The following is a 22,285-nucleotide window of genomic DNA, read 5'->3' as shown; positions in this document are numbered from 1 at the left end:
TAATCGGTCACATGAAGATGGTTATCAGCTCGATAAGTTAACTCACAATTTTTCTACATGGCTACGAATGTGTTTACATGAACTGCATCTGATCAATCTGTAACAGCAGATCTGTCCGTTTTATAGGCTGATTTTACAATGGGAGGTAAAACTATAATATTAGAACAATATGAAGCAGTCAAACACACACAACACTGGCTGAAAGCAGAGTGTGTGTACGTAATAGAAAGATTATATTATTAAAAGGCACTTTGTGAAGAATTTTGGTCAGTAAGACTGGAAAAGCACTACTACATTAATAAAGCCTGGCCGATTGAAAGCCAGAAAGGAAAGTTGGTATAAATGCTGACTGTGTAAGTCAACAGACATACTAGCATTACAGCTCTATCGCGAATAAACAGCCACAGTAAATTGTGGATGAGATGCGTGTAAGGCAATTGTTGCCTTACCCTTTCAGCTGCAGAAAAAATATGAAAAACAGGTCAAATATAGATCTAACTTAGCTGCAAATGAGGTCCACATGCACAAATATGTGCCCTGTTTTAGCATCCTATATGAAGGAGTCTATATCTATATTCCTTATTGATGCTAATGACAGAAAAACTTACTCTTCCAGGAATGGTGATACTATTTTCTGCTCCAGAGCAGATTAGCTGTCTGGCATAAGTTTCTATGGTTATATATCCCAGAAAGATGTGAACTGCCTTTGTAATCCACAAAACCCAGGCCTAAACTTGAAGTTACCTGGCTAAGATGAAATCTTGCTTCATAATACATGATGCACTGAAAGAGTTGGTGGCAAAAGCACTGAGTTGACATTTCAGAATTTTTATCAGAATAGAGAAGTTGGATCGGTGCATCCTTACTTTTATCCAAGCCTCCAGGCTATTTGCAATATAGTTGTGGACACGCCCAGTTTGTTTGTTTTTTAATGTTAGATGGCTCACAATTCAGATTTTTTATATATATAGTTGTGAAACTTCATTTATAAATTCTGTGAAATGTTTGTGCTACTGCATGAAATCTAGACTCAAGTGATTTCATCTATATTTTTAATAACCATGAATCAAAGAATGAAATCTGTCAAGAAAAACATGCAAAAACTACGCTCTGTCACCTCTTTGGAAATCATTAAACATTTTTTTTAAACCTGTTACACTTTTTTTTTTTTTCCAGTTAATACAGTCAAGAACAGACATGCAAATAACAAGTAGAATAACATGAAAAATAAAATGTAACATAAAGCAGTTATTGTTGGAAGACTTTTATTTCAAAGTTTAGTTATAAAAATGCCATTCCAGACATCTCTGCAGGGAGAACAATGCCTTTTTAATCGCTTTGTTGACGTGTGTGTCAGAGCTCAAGTGTTTCGGGATCTGCGGCACTCCAGGATGCAATCAAATATCTGCTTTCTATCATGAAGCGCATTGCAAGCTCTGAACCACTGAAACTGCAGTAACTGTGAGGAAATATTTAAGCAACAAATTCAATTTTTCTGCTTGCAGAGGGACCGGCAAACCCAGGCCACAATCCTCAGTTCCCTGAGTTAGTAACAAACAACGTCTCTACAGGGGTGACGGCTATGCAAATTAACCTTAAGCTACTATTGCTCACTATTCATTTCCGAGGGGTTATACCTACTTGTTAGAAAATACACGAATCTGCAATGCAAGCACTAGTATGTGATCAAAGAATAAGAATTCCATTTGTGCACTCTACTAGCAAGGCAACCATAACAGAGAGGTAAGCTGTGAGTCTAACCATTATAATAAATCACAAATTAACGCTGCGAGTGAGAGTTGGTAAGTAGGTTAAAAGCTGCATTCAGGCTTGTGCTGAAGTGGTAACACAGTTTGTTTTTATTGCAGATTTAAGCTTTGCTCATGTGTCTACATTAAAAAATTTTTTTTACTATTTGGGGCTTAATTTAACTCCTGTTATAGCAAGTTATACCATGCAGATCTACGGCCTGTATGCAAGCATACGACCACGTCTGTCATTCACTGGAAAATGTATGCTCTTATTTTGTTACAGTGCATTCAGGATTATAACTATTTACAATATTATCTGTACAAAAAAACTCATTGCCCTTCCCTGGCTTCTTATAAACAAAGTGTACAGGTAGATACATCTTGCAGCAGCACAGAGGCTGATACCGGTATTGCTTCATTGTGAAACAAGACAACATCGATAATAAAAGACCTGCCGACACAGTCGCTCAGTGTTTTCAGGTCGTGCGTGGCTCCTTTTGTTATTTTAAAGTATCTCTTAGGAGAAAAAGTGATGTCCTCAGGTAAGCATGTCCCAAACAGACAGTCATATCAGCAGGTTTGTGTGTGTTGTGAATAGACTGTGATAGCTGCTCAGTATCTCAGCACCATGAGTGTCCATATGGAGGTGTCCAAAGGGACTGGGAACTTCAGATGGGAAATCATTGAGAGCCTTTGTCAATCAACCAAGAAATGTCTCCAGTCCTAAAACACACACACATAAAATCCCATTACATACAAACAAAAACATGCCAACAAAATCACACGTTAGTTGATAAATTACAGCTCCTTGTGAGTGGCTGTTAATGCGTGAAGCAGAAAGGAGAAAAAGCAGATATTTTTCCATACTTGCCAAGTCGTGTTAACATCCTTCAGGTTTTTTGCAAGCATTATTAGAAACAGAAGACACAACAACAGTATGGTCACAAAAACAAGGAAAAAGTGGACACAGGATTCCAGCAACATCATTACGGTACGGTTCTGCTGCATTTAACAGATCCAGCAGTTCCTGATAATAGTCAAGAAACTGATTTGTAAACCCTCTCACAGAGGCTCCTTAACCAGTGTGTGTAATTTCATAGTATTAATTGTGATTAAAGCTTTGTGTTACCATCACAGTTTTTAATCCTATAGCTGCACAGTCATGAAAAAAAAAGTTTTCACAGGACTTTCTGAAATCCTGTGAAACTCCAAGCACACCCCATGATTCAGTAGTTTGTTGAACCACCTTTAGCAGCAGTAACTTGAAGTAATCATTGTCTGTGTGACTATCTGATTTTTTCATCACCCCTCCAAAACTGTGCAAATAGTTGTTATGATGTGTTTGTGCTTATGTGCATTGTTTGGTTTTCACCAAACATGCTGCTATGCTTTATAAACAAACATCCCCACTTTAATGTGCTGCCCTGTTCTTTATTGAGAGAAGTTGGGTTTTTCTAGCAGCCCTTTTAAACAAATTCTAGTTGTTTGGTCTTGTTCTAGTTTTACTTAATATTATATTACTGTTAATGTTTACTCATAATAGAGAGCATCACAAGCAATTAATTCTTTTTAGAATTTATATACAGTTAAAGGCATAATAGTAGTATAATATTATATATCAATAATATTATTGGTGGTTAAAGTGAAACATGGAAATTACAACTGCTTAAACTATTTAAATACTTCATAACTATGCTGGTTCTTTCTTAAAATGCAAATGTACTCAGTGTATTTGCTATACAGTCAATGAATATTTTGTTAGGTACACCTGTTCAACTGCTTGTTACACAAATGCCTAAACAGCCAATCACATCTCAACAACATAACGCATTTAGGCATGGAGACAAGATAACCTGTTTAAGTTCAAACTCTGCATCTGAACGAGGAATTAAGGTGAATTTGAGTGACTTTAAACGTGGCATGGTTGTTGGTACCAGATGGGCTGGTGTATTTCAGAAACTGCTGATCTGCTGGGATTTTCCCAAACAACCATCTCTAGAGTTTACACAAAAAACATCCAGAGGACAGAGGAAAATGACCAGACTGCTTCGAGTTGACAGAGAGGGAACAGTGACTCAAATAACCCCTTATTTCAACCAAGGTATGCAGTAGAGCATGAATGAATGCACAACACATTAAACCTTGGAGCAGATGGCCTACAGTAGCAGAAGACCACATACGGTGCCACTCCTGTCAGCTACAAACAGGAAATTGAGACTACAATTCATGCTCACCTGAGACACAATATTCACCAAAATTGAGCAATAGAAGAATGAAAGAACTTTGCCTGGTCTGATGAGTCTCAATTTCTGCTGTAACATTAAAATGGCAGGGCCAGAATTTGGCATAAAGAACATGGACACATGGATGCATCCTGCCTTGTATCAACGGTCCAGGCTGGTAGGGGTGCTGTAATGCTGTGGGGGATATTTTCTTGGCACACTTTGAGCTCCTTACTACCAACTGGGTACCACTGGGATGTGGTGGAACGAGAGATTCAACCTGGTGCCAGCAGGGTTTAACTAATTGTCAAAAGAGTGTATATAGTTAGTGGGGAAAATGTGTAATTCTTAAAATACAGTTTTAAAATATCAATAAATCATGTAAAATATCTAAATATATAATTGCTCTGTAGTGTGTTCAAATAAAACAATTTATTTGGCTCACAGAAAACTTCGTATGATTATAAACTCCATCTCTCACTGTGGTTTCTGTCAGATTGAAAACATTTGTCAGGTATTTCTTTAACATAAACCTTAGACACCAAAACTATTATTGTAACCACGACCAGATTCTGGTCCGGAAGGACACTTACTCTACATCTCGCTTCTTAATCGTCTTTCCGGATCCTAGGACCTCTGCCACTCGGGATACAATGGGATCATAGTTCATGCTGGCGACAGAAACCACCTCCTCACTCCTATAGATGGACCAGAGGAGGAAACAATGAGAAGGTACCTTCACAATAGAAGATAAATATTAGTTCACAATAGTTAAAGAACAACAACACACAAGCGTACTAAGATATCAGAAAAATTCTAGGAATCTTACCTTGTATAAAATGCTACAAAGCGCAGTTCATCCAGATCTCCTTGTATAATGACATCATCAAATCCGTCACCATAACCTCCACAAATAGAAACAAATAATCCGACTCAGGCCTAATTCTTGGTCACGGGCTTCATTTTTGTTCAGCTAGATGGCAGTGTAGTACCAATATTTCAGGGCACACGCATTTCCTCTCAGTCTCTGATCTTTTTTTCACAGTCAGTCTTCCTCTTAACACAAATTTTCAGGCTAAAGCAAACACTAAAGATGGTTGGAAGGCCCGCCTACCTGCATAGCGTATGGTCTTCCCAAACATGGCTGACCAGAAGTAAGGCACGGTTTTGACCTCAGTGGCTCTGCCCATCATGCTAAGAGCTGCTACCTTTCCTGTTAGTGCCAGTGGAAACCGCAAACATTGACATAGTTGAGTTATAAAAGCCTTAGTTATGGAGTATGAATGCAGTCAAGAACATGCTACAACAAACTCACCGTGGACATGAGCCATTTGCCAGTGAGGGATGTTCACCTTCTTGTTGTTGCGTGGTTGGAAAGGAAACATCACCACATCTCCTCCAGCAAAGACCCCATCAACATTTGTCTGCATATTCTGGAAGAAAGATGGAAGAATTTAACGAAATGGGAGTCAAAGAGTTTAAGTGAGGCTCCAGGCTCTGCACAGCACCTTGTTTACAGTAATGAAGCCCTTGGAGTCTAAGTGGATGCCGCTCTGTTTCAGGAACCCTGTTGCAGGAACGCTTCCTGCAGGAGAGCAGAGCAAGAGTGCAAAAACACACTTTTAATGTCACCAAAGTAATTTTTAGATAATTAATGACAGACAATAAGGACATATTCTGTATTATGTTTCATATCACCTGCTCCAATGACACACACATCTGCCCGCAGGACTTTTCCACTCTTCAGTACAACCTCTTTCAACTGTAACAGGGAAAAAACAGCTTGCAGTTATGTGCTAGTGTATCTATTGATATGCTAACAACTCTCACGCAAAATAAATGTTAATATAAAAACTGGTATTTTTATTCAGTTAGTTTTTTTTACTGAGAAATGGGATTATACATGTAAAGTCACGGCGTCTCTCAAAGTTATTTAGATCATTTCCCCCAAGAGATGGATGCAATCTTCAATATCCCAAGTTCAGTGGACACAATGTCTATCTCCTTATCTGAGTTTTGCCACGTTGTCAAACAAGAGACAATAGTGCGTCCGAGCATTGTGCTGTTTCTCTCACTTTCTGAATACCTGTCCATGATGGCCAACCATCTCTGACACCTCGTTCAGCATGTAGAATTTCACCCTGTTTGCCTCAAACAGCTGCGAAGACAAAACGGTTCTAGTGAATACTCGAAAACAGAGAGAGAAAAAGTTCACCGCTGAATTTTCATGTGTCTGCATGATCAATCGCCGCTAATGAGAAGATTTACACTCCCATTTGTGGCGCAGTATTGACCTGCGAAACATGATTTGCATTTTAACTAATAGTTTCCTCTCAGGGAGAATGCTGATGATAGAATTGTGGAAGTGCTTCATGTTCTGAAAAGCTTGATTTCCCAGGAGGGCGTCTCTACCTTCATTATGGCTTTCCCTACTTTCTCCCCGAGAGCTTTTTTAAAAGGGACCGACTCGATCCCGATGACAGAGACTGAGTGGGCCTTGTCAGTCAGAGCTGCAGCCACCTCCATACCTGCCGTCATAATGAATAAACAGCACTTAACATACACACTAGTTAATGCAGGATGACACAAAACAGTAATACATTAAGAGTTAACACCTTTGGAAATGAGTGGACAATTTTTTTATATGCAAAGCTGTACTGTGAAAAAAACATGAGCAATGAATAGTAGTTAATATATAAAGAAATATATAATGTCTGAATGAATTAATATATAAATAAAACAATAAATGAAAGAATATAATATAATGTTTAAAAACTGTACAGTGTATCAATATATTAGTTTTATCTGTTAAATAAAAGATAAAAATTTGAATATCTGATACTTTTCTTTTCTGAGAAAATCTTTTTTGCGAATTTAAATGTTATGAAAACAATATGTTTATAAATGTGTCTTTGTCTCACCCACAAATGACGTTCCCACAATCACTGCATTCTTGTTGTTGGCTAGCCACGCTATGCTGTTAGCATCCTCGGGCGTCCTGAGGTGAAACACATTCCTGACATCTTTGCCCTTGTAGTTCATTGGTTTTGGTCTTTCAAGCAGGAACAGGAGCACAATCGGGTGTCAGTTTACTCATTTACATTCTCAGCTCTTTGGCATCACGAGAAAAGAATATTTTTTGCTTACTTGCTTCCTGTAGCAATAAAGAGTTTCCTGTACTCCATCCTCAGGCCATCTTCAAATATCACAGATTGTGTTTTCACATCTATTGCCACCACCTAAAAAAACACAAAACAAAAACAATGAAGGTGTAAATTGAAGTTTTCCTTCAGTTTCTTTTTTTAAAAACAGTCCTAACAAAAAACAGATATATACATATCATTAAACATTAATGAATGATTAATTAAACATTTAAATATTAATCACCTCTTTCTCTTTGAGAAGTTCAATGTCATGATCTTGCAAGAAGTCCATGGAGCGCAGTCTCAGCTGCTCTGCCGTGCTCTCTAAGGACTGAGGGGTAGCAAGTTAGCACTGAGCAAAGCAAACAGTTGGAACAAAGTCTAGAAATGTCATTTAACCCTTTCATTCCCACGCTATTGCTCGAAACTGCAAAGTCACAATTAATCATATTCAGCCTGTTGTAAAAACACAACAGATCCTGCAGTCATTCTAGTCACAGAAGTAATAGGCAGTCTCTTTTTGACTTGGCAGCCTTTAAAGTGTGTTCTTACACCAGATATGACTGAAAATCTTAGTCATATTTGGAATTATGAATTATTTATATATATTTTTTATGTACAAGCCATTTTCCTTTGCTTTGTTGGTTGTTCTGAAGTGTGTAGCTTTTCCTCAAAGAATTGTTTTAGCAGCGCTGACCACAGCAGCACCTCTGCGGTCTGTTATGTAACTTTGGTGGCTAAGTGAGGTCTATCTCATTGTATGTGTTCAGGGTCTGTGTACAAACCTTACTCAGTTTAGGCCTGTCATATGGAGGATGTTTGTCCATAGTGCACATGACAATGCGATCCGTGAAGCCCTCTTCCCTCAGTGTTTCTGCACACACCAAACCGGCTGGACCTGCCAGTAAGTTAACCAAAACAGATGCACATAACATTGCAAAGAAGAAACTCAAAGAAAGATGGAGTTATTTAGGGTCAGCTGTGAGACATAAAACAATAAAGAGGATATACACACACACACACACACACTAACCTGAGCCAATAATGAGAACATGGCTGAATCCTGTGTTGGAGTTAATGACTGCTGAACATCGGGCCATGGGCTTTGACCTTTTCTGTGACTGAAGAGCCTGAAAATCATTAAAGAAAGATCCTAGGTCAATCAGGTGGTCAGCTGACTTTCCTGCATGAACTCTTCATCTTCTTCTTCGTGTTACCTGCTTGTTTGCCCGAATGATCACCTTGTCCTTTTCAACTCTGACCTGCAAACAGAATTATGTGATGTGTACACTTTTTGATGATCATTAAAAAGATGATTAGGCAGGAAATGTGTTAAGAGGTAGCACCAGTGTGGAAGGTCACCTGAAAGATGGGCAGGCTGTCCAGTCCAGGGAAGTCCTCAATGTCTCCTGTTGCAATGTTGAAACATGCACCATGCCAGGGACAACGCACATGTCCTTTGGACAGCACACCTGAAATAACAGCATATGGCCCATCCATACATTTTGTTTAGCAGTCTAAGCAGCGACATCCAGACATCTCATCCACTTCACACTCAACTGTCACTGCCTGATGAGGACAGAAGAATCACAATATCTGCAAGGACCAGAGATTTCATCCTGAGGCCACTAAATCAGAAACCCTCCATCACTAGTCTACACCTAGAAAATCCATAAAAGTCATGAACAGAATCACTGACAAAGAACAGTCCTGGTCTTTGAGTCCAGCTTTTACTGGTAACAGGTTTACTACTGGCAATGTGGACCAAGCTCTTGCTGTGGTTATACGGGGACTGAATGGCCCTTAGTTACTCCCTACCCTCAAAGCATTGCCCACAGGAAAAAACACATAGACTGGTTGAGCAAACAATCATGAAATCTATCATCATAGAGTGTCCTGGGGTTCATTATACTTACTGACATTCTCATGCTCAAACATTGTGTTTGTTATGGACAAACTGTGGTTAGCACATAAGTTTAGTAACACAGCACCACTCAGGTTCAGATCTGTCAGGCTGCCCCTCCCAGTCATACCCCTCCTGGTCACACTGTTGTTGCCAATATGAGTATTAAAGTCCTTCAGCAGAACACTTTTAAGCACCACGCCAAGTAACTTCAAAAAAGATCAGTACACTTGATTGTCATTCAGCACAAACGATGGTCAGGACCTATTCCCCCTTCTGAGGGTGCAGGGAAACAGCCTTCTCATCCACTGTGGAACACTATGTGCAGACATCGAACTCGCCCCGTCACTCCATAACTAAAAATATATATCTCACCTTTAACCAGAGGTGCTCCATAGTGTGGACACTTGTGGCCCATGGCTGTGAACTCCCCATGTTCTTTAATCAACAGAGCCCTGCCGCTTCCCAAATCAACCTCTCGCATTCTGTCAAGCACACAAAATAAAATGATAGTCAGATCCAGAGTAACTGGACAATGACACGCTTTCTGTAATTTTGCCTCTGTGCACCAACTCAAACAGCTACGATGTGATTGATGATGTGATTGATGTGTAAACTTTACTTTGAAAGGATTTTACAACCTCAATTCCAAAAACATTGGGACACTGTATAAAATGTAAACATAGAAATAAAGCACAATAATGTGCAATTCGCATAAATTGATATTTTATGAGATTTTATTCACAGTAAAATATAGAAGGTGTGATGGGGCAAACAAAAGGCTGGAAAAGTAAGCGGTACTTAATAGATACAGCTGGAGGAACATTTTGTAGGTAACTAGGTTAACTGGTAACAGGTCAGTAACATGATTGAGTGTAAAAAGATCATCTTTTAGAGGCAGAGTGACATCTCTTTGGACTTCATATAGTCAGTCCTGGTGAACTATCACCACTATCATCAAGTTCTGGGAATCAAGTCCAGATCTTTCATCTGCTCAGTTTTTCATTAAATTACGTGGGAACTGGCCTCACCTAGTTATTAAACTGCTTGTCACTCAAGTGTCCAACCTATTTTTGAGCTTCTGAACATCAGACACTATGTATAATAGATGTCTTTAATTCCTAAACAGTTAATTCAGTACTTCTGTTAAAGTTTGAGCTAAAGCAGAAAGTCTGCACTTCAGCCAAATTTTGATTAATTGATTTAAAACTCATTGTTTCATGTACAAAACTACAACACTATCCCAGTGTGTATGGCTATAACTGCATGTGTTTGGTCATGGATGCTTCTAACAAACAATTTCTGCACTTTAAACAGGAGGCACTGTATTTGTGCTACATCTATGCAGGTCACCTAAAAACACTAAAAACAAAGAATTCATTCATTCTGGGTGACCTCCAAACGTCCTCACAATTTAGTTCTTAACTACCATTAACGCTGGGAAATGAAATTTCGACTTATCTTAACGGAAAAGGAAACACAATCCTGATCTCACAATTTAAGACAGTCTTACTTAATTCAATACTTCCCAAGCTTTACTTTCCTTCAGTATTTTAACATATTTAAAATGTGCATCAACAGGTAAGTGAATAAAAAAAAGCTGCGTGATCACGTTCTTACTGTCCATTTTCCAGATCTTTAACGTGGCACACAGAGGCCTCCACATAGTCCCGGGGTTTGTGGTAGAGAGGGAGCAGGGTGGAGTCATCGTCAGAGCCGTGAGCCAGGGCCCCGTTAGGTCTGCATTCAGCAAAGGGGCTCGCTTTGCCATTAGGCGACAACCCGTCCACCTCTTTTTCTTTATCCAGGAGAGAGAGTTCCACTTTTACTTCAACTGCACAGCAGAGACATGGTCCAATCAGAAAATGTGCGAAAACGCACAGCTGAATAAATGCAGTTGATGCAGAATTATGGTGTGAAGGTTTAAAATGAAAATGATTTCAGGGGATATTGATGCTAACGATCACCAGTGGACTATCTTTATTATTCCATAAACCTGTTCTGTGCTATTTCATTTCTATCCTTCTCTAGAATTTATAGCAGCAATTTTCCTTACAGCCTAGAGAGATGTCTACAACCTTAGGACAAATTGACTCCGACATCCACAAAGCTCAAACAAATGAAAGCAGGAAGCATGTGCAACCCTGTCTTCTTTTTTTCTCTCCCTTCTAGTGCATACCTCTTATTCAGTTGTTTCTTTGGTGATGTGGTATAAAAATCCCCAAAATAGGGAGATAGTTTGACAATTTGCATTTAAATAAAAAAAAAAAATCATCAGTTCATTCTCAAAAATACGATTTAACCAGGTTGAAGAGGCTTTTTAAATGATGCTCGTTAAATAATGCGATATTCATGGGAGCGGTGGAGATTTAAGTGCAGCTTCAGCTCTCCCAAGATGACAGCAAAAAATACAGACTGCAGCAGCACGGAGCACATTAATCTATGTATTTTGGAGCCACTCCGTTTTCTCTGATGCGCTGCTGTTTGCTTTGTATTTGCGAACATTAAGAAGCGGTTGTGTAACTCCTTTTTCACTGCAGCAGGCTTTATCTGTTCGGCTGGAAAAATGTGCTGATCATCCGGTTCTTACACAGTAATCTGGCTGGAATTTTCTCCCGCTGAGCAAGTCTTAATTAAAATCAATGGAAAATCATAGTAGTGAGTGCATTTGCAGGAGAAAAGAAAGAGAAAGCTTTCCACGGCTGAAGAGAATCTCCAGAAGCAGCTGTAATATCTGAGGCTAAATAAGACGTCGTCACACTGATGCTTCATTTGATCAGACTAAGTAGTTATCAGGGTTATAACATACATAAATATATTTGATCTAATTCTTGTAAGTTGCCCAGCACAGACTTACATTTACTCAGTAGCAAGCATGGCATAGATAATTATGTAAAATGTTCAGATTTTATATTTATTTTTTGTATTTCTTCACATTTTTAGGCAAATGAAGATGGTACAGCAGTTTGTCTTTAAAGGCCTCCCTCCATCATAGACTTTCTAATGGTGCAAATTTACTCCCACTTTTTACTCACTTCTATATAAATGTGAATAAATGATCCTCTACAGTATTTACTGTATATTTAGAGTGGGAGTCATCCTTATTTATAAATCATAGTATAAAGTATCCGAATAAGCTACTTTATAGGTTTCATGTTAATAATGTTCTTTTCCATCTCATGCTTTAACACGGCTGCCTGGGTAGAAGATGCTCTAAATCGCATTGTACATGTGTATAGTGACAATAATAATCTTTTCTATTCTTCTCATTCTATTAGAACTTGAAAGTGACTTCAGCCTTTGACCTGAGACATTTTTCCAGTGTAGATAGTAAATCTTTGTTGTGCATTGAGTGTGCATTAGTAGCTGGAGGTTACACTGTTATCAACACTTATTACTGTTCAGCTGCCTGACAGTCATCATTTACATACAACTAGAGTCTCTGAACAGATGATGAAATCTTATTCAGTGCACCTGAATGTGAAGTCGAGTATGTTATTAGAGTACCTCTTAGCAATGCCAACACTGAGGTGATGCATAAACAGATCTCACACATACTGTACACATGTCAGTTTTAGATATTTGTGTCTCAGTATGTAGTCCTTAATAACCAAAGACAGTAGGGAGAGCATTTAAATTCCTCCCACACACACACACACACACACACACACACACACACACACACACACACACACACACACACACACACACACACACACACACACAAAATAAACTGCAAACAGAGGAGGCTGAGGGGAAGTGTATAACAGGATTTGGAAGCAACAGCTCTGAAAATGACAAACAAAGACACCAAACGGTCCCGATTTACATTGAAAAGCTTCATAATTTTAACCTTGTATAGAATAAAAATTAAAATAGTGTGCTTTTTGTATAATTATTGTGTTATATTTTCTTCACTATCCTTACAACTACTACAAGGACTACAGTATTTCTTTAAAAAACATTCTGCATTCATAATGCCATCAGTTTTAACAAGATTCCCAACATCACTGAGTGAAACAGCCCCAAACCACAACAGAGATTTCATCATGTTTTACAGATGGCTGTAGACACTCACTATTGCACCTCTCTCCTGCCCTGACGTACATATTAACAATTTGAATGAAAAATTTGGCTTTTTGACAGCCACGCTTCAATTGAGAGCATTGCTGATGAGGCTTTGGTGAACAACTGAAGGGTTAAATGCATCACTCAGGTCGTGCCCCAAGTCTTGTTCGATTTTTTCCTATTTCTTAAGGACGTTACTTTCACATACTATTCATGTGCTGCAGATAGTTTATAGGCAGGCTTCTTCTTCTGTCTGGCACTTGTCCAGTTTCTTCACATTTTTTAAGGACACACTGTGCACCATGCTGTGATATGGCATGTTTTTTTTTTTCTAAAAGCTTTTTGGGAATCACCTTGTTAGTGCAAAAATACAATTTTATATCCATCAGTCTTTGTTACCTTTGGCATTTTTCATATATTCAGCTAAAGAAATTGGAACAAATTTTGTGTTTTTGGACGGCAGTGACAAAGTGCCTATTTAAAATAGTTTTTTTTTCTAATGAACACTGGTTTATCATTGAGTTAGGTCCCTTGTTGAACAGTGTTAAACAAAAAGCATTATTTTGAAAATGGTAAGGTACAAGGACTGGAGTGAAATGAGAGAAAGCAGCCAATAAATCCAATACATTTTTGAAAGACCTACAGAAAACCCAGAAAACCATTTCTGAAGACCACTTTAAAAGAATTAAAAGCCTGGCTCCTTTGAAGCAAAATATAATGAAACGAAGGATGACTCAAGGCTTATAAAGATGTATATAAAGACAAAAAAAATATCCAAAAAAGTAAAGGACATCATACAGCAGTTGTGGATTTTACAAAATTTACTAATGCTTGAATTGGGCAAACAGGCTGTTTACCTGGTTTGGGTTTGGAGAAGCATCCTCCCATGGTGGGCCCAGGATTGAGGGACACCCAGGGAGAGGGAGGGAGAGGGGGAGAGGAGAGGAGGGGAGGTACAGTCAGATCGTGGAGCTGGGCTGCTTGTTTTGAAGGTAACGGTAATGCAGAGCTGGAGGTCTGAGAACCTGCAGGTCCAAGCTGGCCATCGCACACGTCAGCTCCTCCACATAATCTGAATGCACAGAGCGAGTGAAATTGTAAACAACACACACACCGTCACACTGTGATGACTTGCTGTTAAAACTACAAGCGGTAGAAAATGTACTTGTGTTGTTTTTATCATTACCAAACTGATATTTGTCTTTATGTCTGTGTTACTAATGTGCAGCTGATGTCGCTCTGTGAAGGACGCAGAAGTCAGACCCTGAGGAGAGCCCAGCCACTGTTTAGCTTTGTCTATGTAACCTGTTAGTGCTTGTAAAAAGGAAGCAATTGTGTTAATTAGGAACATGTCCACACACACTGTTGCCTTTGTTCATGCATATTGCATGGGAAACTGTTAAATATTAACAGCACTCCGACACCTATTAGCTTTCTCGTCACACTGCGCTTTACAGGGAAGCAGGGGCCCCTTGAGTTTTAAAATCCCCCTTGTTTTGTTTCCACATTGCCCTCACACATTTCTGCCAGCTCTGGTATTTCACCCACACATACTGTAGCTAGTTACTCACTGGCTGCTATGAATCTCAGCATACACAGGATGGCAGGTGTATCACTCAACGTGGTGCAATCCATCACCAAATTATCCTATTGAGGTTCAACCAAAAGGACTGCTTGATATTCTGAGCACATCTTAATGTCCTTGAACTTTAGAAAAAAAAAACTTTGCAGTACTGAATGGAGCGCTGCTTAGAGAAAGTTCCTGAAGACAAATGAGAAATGGAAAGATCTCCTCTAATTGGACAGAAATCTGCAGCTAACAGTGTGTTGGTGTTGCATATGTAAACTGTATTTATTTGCTCTGGATGAAGGTAGATTTACTCAAGTACTTATGATACTTAGGATGGTCCTTAGGTTCTGAGGTTTGGATTCTTAGTTAATGCAATTGAGTTTAAGGGCTCTGTTTGAGTTTTATTGTTTTTCTAGTGATGAGATTGAGATTCAGTTTTGTAATCCTTGGTTTTGAGATTTTCACTTTTTTTTTTAGGATTTTTAGTTCCCTCTGGTTCCCCTGTCTTGTATCTGTGTTTGATATTTCATTGTTGTGTTATTTTCTATTTTCCTTTAAAGGTTAACCTTAGTTTAATGGTCTGTTTTTCCATTAGCCCCGCCCTAACTGTATTCAACTGTGCTGATTATGTTCAGTTGTGGCTCATCCCCACCAATCTCCTGTTGCCTCTCAGCCCTCTCTGTGTGTATGTGTAGACCCGCCTTCCCATTATTTAAAGCATCTGTTTATGTTCCTCTCTAATGCAGCTCAGTTTGTTCCCATATATTTTGGCTCTGTTTATTTTGGACATATCAACTGCGATAAAGTCTCTCTTTTATTTTCCTCCTTCTGGTCTCGTATGCTGGATTCAGGCTCTGTTTATACCACCAAACTTGACAACTTAAGTATATTTTTGAGCTACTAGTGCTGCACACAAAAATATTCATTTTATGCTCTGCTTTTCTTCATTTCCAGAAAAAGTTTAAATTAAAATATTTTTAAAAATAAATAAATGGATGTTAAGTGCTCTGTCCAAAATTGACTCATTTCAGGTGGGAGGCGCAGTAGTACAGTGGTTAACGCTGTCACCTCATAGAAAGAAGTTACTGGGTTTGAACCTCCTGGGCCCCTCTCTGTATGGTTTCCCTGGCCCTGTGAGTGCTCCAGGTTGTCCCCAAAACATACGTGTTGAGTTGACTGGTGACTCTAAACTGGCTAGAGATGTTGATGTAATGTGAGGTGTTATATCCAGAGTGTATCTTTCCTTTTGTCCTGTCAGCTCAGATAACCAGGCTGGATAAGCTGATGGATGATTTGACCTTTCAGACCTGCAATCTCTTACAAAGGGCAATTTGTAAAGACCTTTTGCCAGTGTTAGCTCTTAGTCTAAAGTTGCTTTCATAAGGCGCTATAGACTGAGCGTGAAGTTGCATCTGATAATGGAAATATCTTAGCAGGTTAATTGTACATTAAGCAGTTTTTAACCTGCCAGCTCTGTTTCTTTCAATGTAACAATAGCACAGGTATTGTCCAGTGAAATCACAGCATATTTCACTCCTGCCTGCTGTGTGCTCTAACTAGACAACACTCTTCCCTAAACCTTCTGAAGTGTTGCCAGTAGTGAGAACGCATGTGAGGTGTATCATCTCCTGCTGTGTGCCACATATGAAAAGGACAACTGCAGATTCTACAAACATTATTTGGAGTTCAAACACTTTATGAGTTGTAAGTGTTTCAACAAGAGACAGAATCCCCAATAAACTTTTTAAATGGTTTGCTAATCCAAAGACGTAAAACTATCCCAATACTTCACCAAAAGCCAAAGATGGCCTTTTTGTGAAATATTGGCTAGATCTCACTTCATTAATCATCTCAGGACTCTTCAAATGTATGTCATGGCCCTTTAAGTAAACCCTATATTGGAAATTGCTACTAAAATACACTTGTGCACATTTTTTTGCTAATCATTAAGTAGGGTCTATTTTTCCGTTTTTATTTCAGGACTTTTACTTAAATAAGGATAATATTTTAATGTAGGAAAACTTGCCCCTTGCTTGTTGTCCCTTAAATAATTCATCACCACTGAAACTTTGATGAACAACAAATTGGATCACAAATAGCTACCATACTGGAGCTCCAGTAAACCCAAGATATTTTGTGCAAAACTAAAGTAGGTTAAGCAGATTTGGTCCTCACAACATATGACGCAGATCCCTCACTCTTTCTCACTGTTGGGCCTGTCCCCAAGCAGTGCTAATAATCCTGCCTGCAAACAAGCTGTCAGCTTCACTCACTTCCCTACAAATGCAAAACCTGTTACTGGAATGTCAGAGGGGAGAATTAGCAAAATGCCAACTCCTGGTTGGTGGAAAAGAGGCTGATCTATAACGTGAACGTGAGTGAAACAAATGCCAGCCCTTTGATGGACACACCCACTGAAATTACCACGCAAACTGTGATAGCATGTGTAACGTTAGCAGAAGAGGAACATGCTGCGATCTCCATATGTACTAAGAGAAGATCAGCTTTTCATTGCCTCATTCACTTCATAACACCTCGACTATTTTAAAACACCTGCTTTGGCAGGTATCCTGACAGGTTAGCCTGTAGTTAGAGTTCTCTGATCCTTGGCTGATAAAAGGCCTCATGCTGCTTAATATTTGACCACGCTTCTTTCTTTCCCTCACAGTCAGCTCTTCTGGTTTGTGAAATGCAAGATAAGCCTGAGGAGTCATCCTGCAATTGCGCAAACCTGCTGCTGAGCTGACAGGCTCTTACTGACCATTTATTTTATTTACTAGCAATTTAATGAAGTCTTCAGTGCCCCTGACAAATGTATAAAAATGAAAGCATTTTAATCCTTGATCTTTTTTTGTTGGTGTCTTTTTGCTGTTCATGTGTTAATTGTTTGCAGTGAAAGGAGACAGGAGGGACAGGGAAGTGCAGCAAGTGTCCCAAGCCATGTCTGAAGTTAAAGGTGTTCCCTGAAATGCCACCAAGCTTCTGATTGACTTCTGTTTACTCCAGTGCCTACGTGTCACAGACTATGAAAGAAAAAAGTGTGGATTACAGTTACCACAATCCCCATTAGGAGGCTCCAGTGTGTGTGTGTGTGTGTGTGTGTGTGTTGAATTTCATTCAGATTATTCAGAGCAGTGTGTGTGTATAGTCTTGCTTTTGTTTCCTTTGAGTTGAAGAAATAAATTCAGCTCCATGTGACGCCAACAGAAACGGGAATATAATGTGTGATAAATAAAGTATACATTTACCTGATTACAGAGTCAGGTACAGTCCTAATTAAGCTTTTAAGGGGAATTCAAAAAACCTTACTGCTTCACATGATACAGCAGCTGCCACGTGGTTCAAGAAAACAAAGACCAAATAAGCATTCAGTGTTATTTACTGTCCAACAGCACAGAGTTCATGAAGTAGACAAGTTCCTGTGGCTTTATGTTGACTCAGATGCCAATATGTTTTGTATGTCTGTAAAGCTTAAGTTGGTTAACAATGGCACTACATGGCTCTATCAGGTAATTTTGCTGCTACTTTGAGCAATAACCTCTCCATGATGTCATGGAAAACTGGAACTGAGTTCTTCAGAGGGGTGTACACCCCTACAGGGCAGCTGTACTTCCTTAGAGCAGTTCTGAGAGTGACCAGTTTCTCAGCACACACACGCAGACGCATACAAAGATACACATGGCTGCTGTCAAATTATGATTGGAGATGTGCTGTGATATATTTGATCTGTTTTCATTTTTGTAAAAGTTACTGGTGTATATGGACTGGAAAACATTATCTGATATGTGTGAAGCTGGAGAGATCAGAATTTCTCCAAGATTTTCATCTATTCCACTCATGAAAGTGTTTTTATTAACAAACTGATTTGTAGAGAAACAGTGCGTGTTTCTCTACAGAAGAGCCCCCAGAGCAAGCAACTTCCTTTAAAAGTACTGTATGTGACCACAGTGCACCAATGCAGGCAAAACCCACTTGAAGAAATAAGTGGGATCTCTCTCGCGCACGCGCACGCACGCACACACACAGCATCACATAAACACATATAAAGTAATTACCTCAAACTCTGAGTCCCTGGTGTAAAATGAATGTGAAGGGTCTTACCCGCGTGCATGGAGCAGGTGCACTGAGATCCTGTCAAAGTCCCTGGTGCTCAGCCGTCCCCGCGGACCACGGCAGCATATTAGCACGGGTCTCCTCGCAGTCTTCTCCCTCTCCGGATTGGCTCTAGTATTCCCAGTCTGCGTGTCCCTCCGTACCCTCCTCCGCACTCCTCTTCTTCCTCTTGATGCAGCAGAGGCTCCAGTGAGTGTGTGGGTGAGTGTACGTGTGTGTGCGCTCTGCCCCTCTCAGAGTCCCCCTCAGCAGCAGCAGGAGCAGCAAGAGCAGCACACTGAGCCGACCGGTCGTGGGAGTTGCTCTCTTTTGCAGTCCAAGCCTGAAAACGCAGCACGGAGGACCTTTGCCAGTTTCTCAGCTGTATGCGGTATTGATGGAGTTGCTGAGGGGATGCTAACACAGCATGAATTCTCACCGTTCCCTGCTCTCCTCCACCCAACCCTCCTCTCTCTTTCCTAAACACACACACGCTCTCTCTCTCTCTCTCTCTGTGTGTGTGAGTGCACGCGCGCCAGGCTTGCTTTTCTGTTCAGACCCTTTCAGCCTCGCCTTCAAATGTCAAAGACCTGACTTGCCAGCTAAACCTGATCAAAGACTTAACTACCCTCCCCAAAGCACTGCCCCAATGACTGCCCACCTATTACACTGGCTGCTCCCTGTAAATGCTGCTTCCATGAGCATCATCTGCTGTTAAAACTTACCAGTGTTTGGATTTATTGCAGTTACACTGACCACCAGGGAACATAAAATAAACACCGAAGGTGCACTTACCGTGTGTGTGCGCGCGCGCGTGTGTGAATGCTACACTTCTATCAGTGTGTGCAGCAGAGGAAGAAAGCCTAAAAGTGCAGTTGTTGCAGTAAATCCTGGGTTCAGTGAGGGGGTAGCATGGAGACGGATTACAAAGGTATAGCCTACTAAGTCTTATAGAAATGAGCTCTTGAGTTATTTCCATTCCTTATGCTCCCACTGTGGGAGAGATGGGTCAAGGTCATTCACCTGATAACCACACATTCATTTCTATGGAAATGATGATGACAGCAGTGACACGGGTGATGATCAGCATGCAGGACCAAAACCTTTATGGTGTTTTCAGAATGCTAATGCTTTCACTTTAAAAAAAACACAAAACAAAACATATTATAGAAGAATAGAGATCATATTAGATAATTTCCACTCTCCACATGGACTAATTTGATGTTTGGCAGCTGACAGGTGCACACGCACTGCTCTTGTTTGATGGAAAAAGCATATTTGAGTGAAAGCCAGGGTGGGGCATGTGGATATGCACGACAAGATGAACTATCAGATTCGCCCAGTGTGCAGGGAAGGCCATCTGACATCACTGACACATCACTCAGTTTAATTGAATTGCCAGGGGTCACAGAGAGCTGCAGTATCTAAAAAGCCAGATCAAGAGAGCAGGGAGAAGTGAATGAATCATTCCTGGCTTATAAAACAAATGCTCTGCCAAAATATTAATGCCAGCAGTTATCAGGGGTAGATTTAACCTGTTAATTAGATTTTAACCAATTGGTAAGTAAATGCTAATAACGTACATCGCCCAGCCAAAGAAACATCAGTGCCCTTTTTTGGTGAAATAAAACAAAACAGTTTACATCAGTTCTGACAAAAACAGTGAGCAACAGAGTACATTAAGCTCTAAAAGGAGCTGATGGCACCAAGCCCCCTCCCCATGAAATGAAATTCAACACAGAGGAGCTGCAGCTCAAGAATGCAACCCCTGCTCATTTACTCACTCCTGCACGGCAGTGAGCACTCAGACTCTGCTCACAACTAATGTGGGACATTTTCATTACCGACCCGAGTGCTGTTTACTTATTGTTTAGTGTGCTGATTTTAGGTTTCTTTAAGTTTCTTCATCTTTCAGTTCAGCTAATAAATCAGTATTATGGTGCTAGTAGGTTCCTTTCTGATGTTTTGAAACTTTATGACATACTTTTGTGCGCTTATTGCACACATCACTCAACATTATAACTAATGCATGAGTAATTCAACCAAAATGTTATTTTGACTAGCTACCATACCATTAAGTGAGGTTCCAATGGTGTGTATGTTCTACTAAATAAATTGTCCTCCAATGCTTTAACAAGAATAAAAACTACAGCAGTCATCTACTGTCTCACATTGTTTTAATAAAATGTGTCGCACACAGTTGCTTCAGATTTTTTTCTTCTAAACAGAGATCACAGAAAAAAAAGTTTTATTTCCAGTTTGAAATCCAGTAAAAAAAAACAAAAGGGCCCCAAAAACACTTCTGTGCTTCTCGGTAGAACTACTGTAATCTTTCACAGGCTGTCATGCTTTCATATAACGTACATGAACACGCAGATATTACACATATGGGAATATGCAAGTTATAAAACCTCCGTCTTTAGGTAGTGCTGTGTCTTTTGCTTCACCTGTGGGCTGTTTGGTACACTCGATGTCTGCCGGTCGTAGTCGCCCATGCACACAGCTACAAAGAACAAAGTCCCTCCGATGACCAGTGCCAGTCCTCCGAACCATCCGGAGAACATCGCCTCCCCATACTCCCATCGTGGCATCACATCAGGAAAACCCTCATCCCAGAAGTCCACCACAGTTGTATAGGCCACAACAGACACAGGAGCCAGAGTAGTGAGCCCAGACACCCAGGACAGCACCCCACTAAAGATGAGGAGCCTTCTCTTCACACCAGGCGGCTCCATACACATCTCAACCCCCTCCAGACCCGGGAAAGCAGCCAGTACAGCTGAAGCACCAGTACCAATAGACACTGACATGAGCACCCTGGAGATCTGTAGGTCCAACGGCAGTCCCATGATGGAATCGTAGGCCTTACACTGAATTCCTACTTCCTCGGTGTAGAGGCAGGTGTGCCACAGCCCAGAGAACCAGTTCTCCACTTCATTGAGATCAGAGTTCATTGTTTTCCAATGTGGAAGGAAGGTGGTGATCAGAGATGTCACCAAGCCTCCAACTGTCACAAAGAGCGCGGTCCTTTGCATCATTTTAGCTGTTAGAAAAACCATCTTCTGCCTTTGTGCAGTGAAGTCTGTGCTGTGATTCTGTGTCCAAATCTAAGTAAAGTTAGGTAAGCCATCCAAGTGGCTCTGTAGCTCGTCCCACCTGCTGGACAGACCTGGACGGCCCACTTCTTACTTCTTTAAGAAAATGCACCTGATAAGTAGGAGAAAATCTCGTACCACACAACAACGGCCATACTGTTTGGTTTCAGTGTTCAATGTCATCCCAGTGAACAACGAACTCTGTATTTAAATGAAACCAGATATGAGCAGAGGGATTCTGGGCCGTGTGTTTGCACAAGTCAACTTGAATGAAACGAGCAACCTGTGCATGAGGGGCACATAAAAAAGAAAGACATAAAAGTTACTGTTTCACGTGACTGTGAACTTCAGTACAACTTTAAACGTTTCAGCAAAATTAGGTGAGGTATGGTCTTTCGTTTTTGATTATATATTATTTGTTTAAGATATTTATTTTGATTT

General features: G+C 40.1%; 2 protein-coding genes across 6 annotated transcripts; both read right to left on the bottom strand.

The window, feature by feature from the left end:
- Positions 1 to 1,248: 1,248 nt before the first annotated feature.
- aifm3 (AIF family member 3) lies at positions 1,249 to 19,297 on the bottom strand. Of its 5 annotated transcripts, none has more exons than XM_082553986.1 (21): positions 18,759 to 19,297; positions 13,945 to 14,159; positions 10,640 to 10,853; positions 9,395 to 9,504; positions 8,479 to 8,588; positions 8,334 to 8,378; positions 8,150 to 8,246; positions 7,902 to 8,014; positions 7,361 to 7,447; positions 7,121 to 7,212; positions 6,895 to 7,025; positions 6,386 to 6,501; positions 6,060 to 6,131; positions 5,672 to 5,735; positions 5,482 to 5,558; positions 5,289 to 5,406; positions 5,088 to 5,186; positions 4,803 to 4,878; positions 4,567 to 4,671; positions 2,619 to 2,639; positions 1,249 to 2,474 (listed from the first exon to the last, which is right to left on the bottom strand). In XM_082553986.1, the coding sequence occupies exons 2-21, from the start codon at positions 13,973 to 13,975 to the stop codon at positions 2,432 to 2,434; spliced, it is 1,821 nt and encodes a 606-aa protein (XP_082410112.1). In that variant the 5' UTR covers positions 13,976 to 14,159; positions 18,759 to 19,297; the 3' UTR covers positions 1,249 to 2,431. The 5 variants fall into 5 exon arrangements, 3 of the variants coding, with proteins under 3 accessions (XP_082410112.1, XP_082410114.1, XP_082410113.1); XM_082553988.1 differs by having other exon boundaries at positions 10,640 to 10,817; XR_014280025.1 differs by lacking the exon at positions 2,619 to 2,639 and having other exon boundaries at positions 4,567 to 4,709.
- Positions 19,298 to 21,151: 1,854 nt separating this feature from the next.
- cldn26 (claudin 26) lies at positions 21,152 to 21,808 on the bottom strand (the record flags this gene model as incomplete). The annotated part of the gene is made up of 1 exon (XM_082553919.1): positions 21,152 to 21,808. One exon carries the CDS (start codon positions 21,806 to 21,808, stop codon positions 21,152 to 21,154), a length of 657 nt encoding a protein of 218 aa, XP_082410045.1.
- Positions 21,809 to 22,285: the final 477 nt, after the last annotated feature.

Source organism: Aulonocara stuartgranti (genome assembly GCF_965226115.1).
Source record: "Aulonocara stuartgranti genome assembly, chromosome: 12".
NCBI classification, from domain to species: Eukaryota; Metazoa; Chordata; class Actinopteri; order Cichliformes; family Cichlidae; genus Aulonocara; species Aulonocara stuartgranti.
Note: the sequence above shows the minus strand (reverse complement) of the source record. Positions and strands in the feature narration are given on the sequence as shown.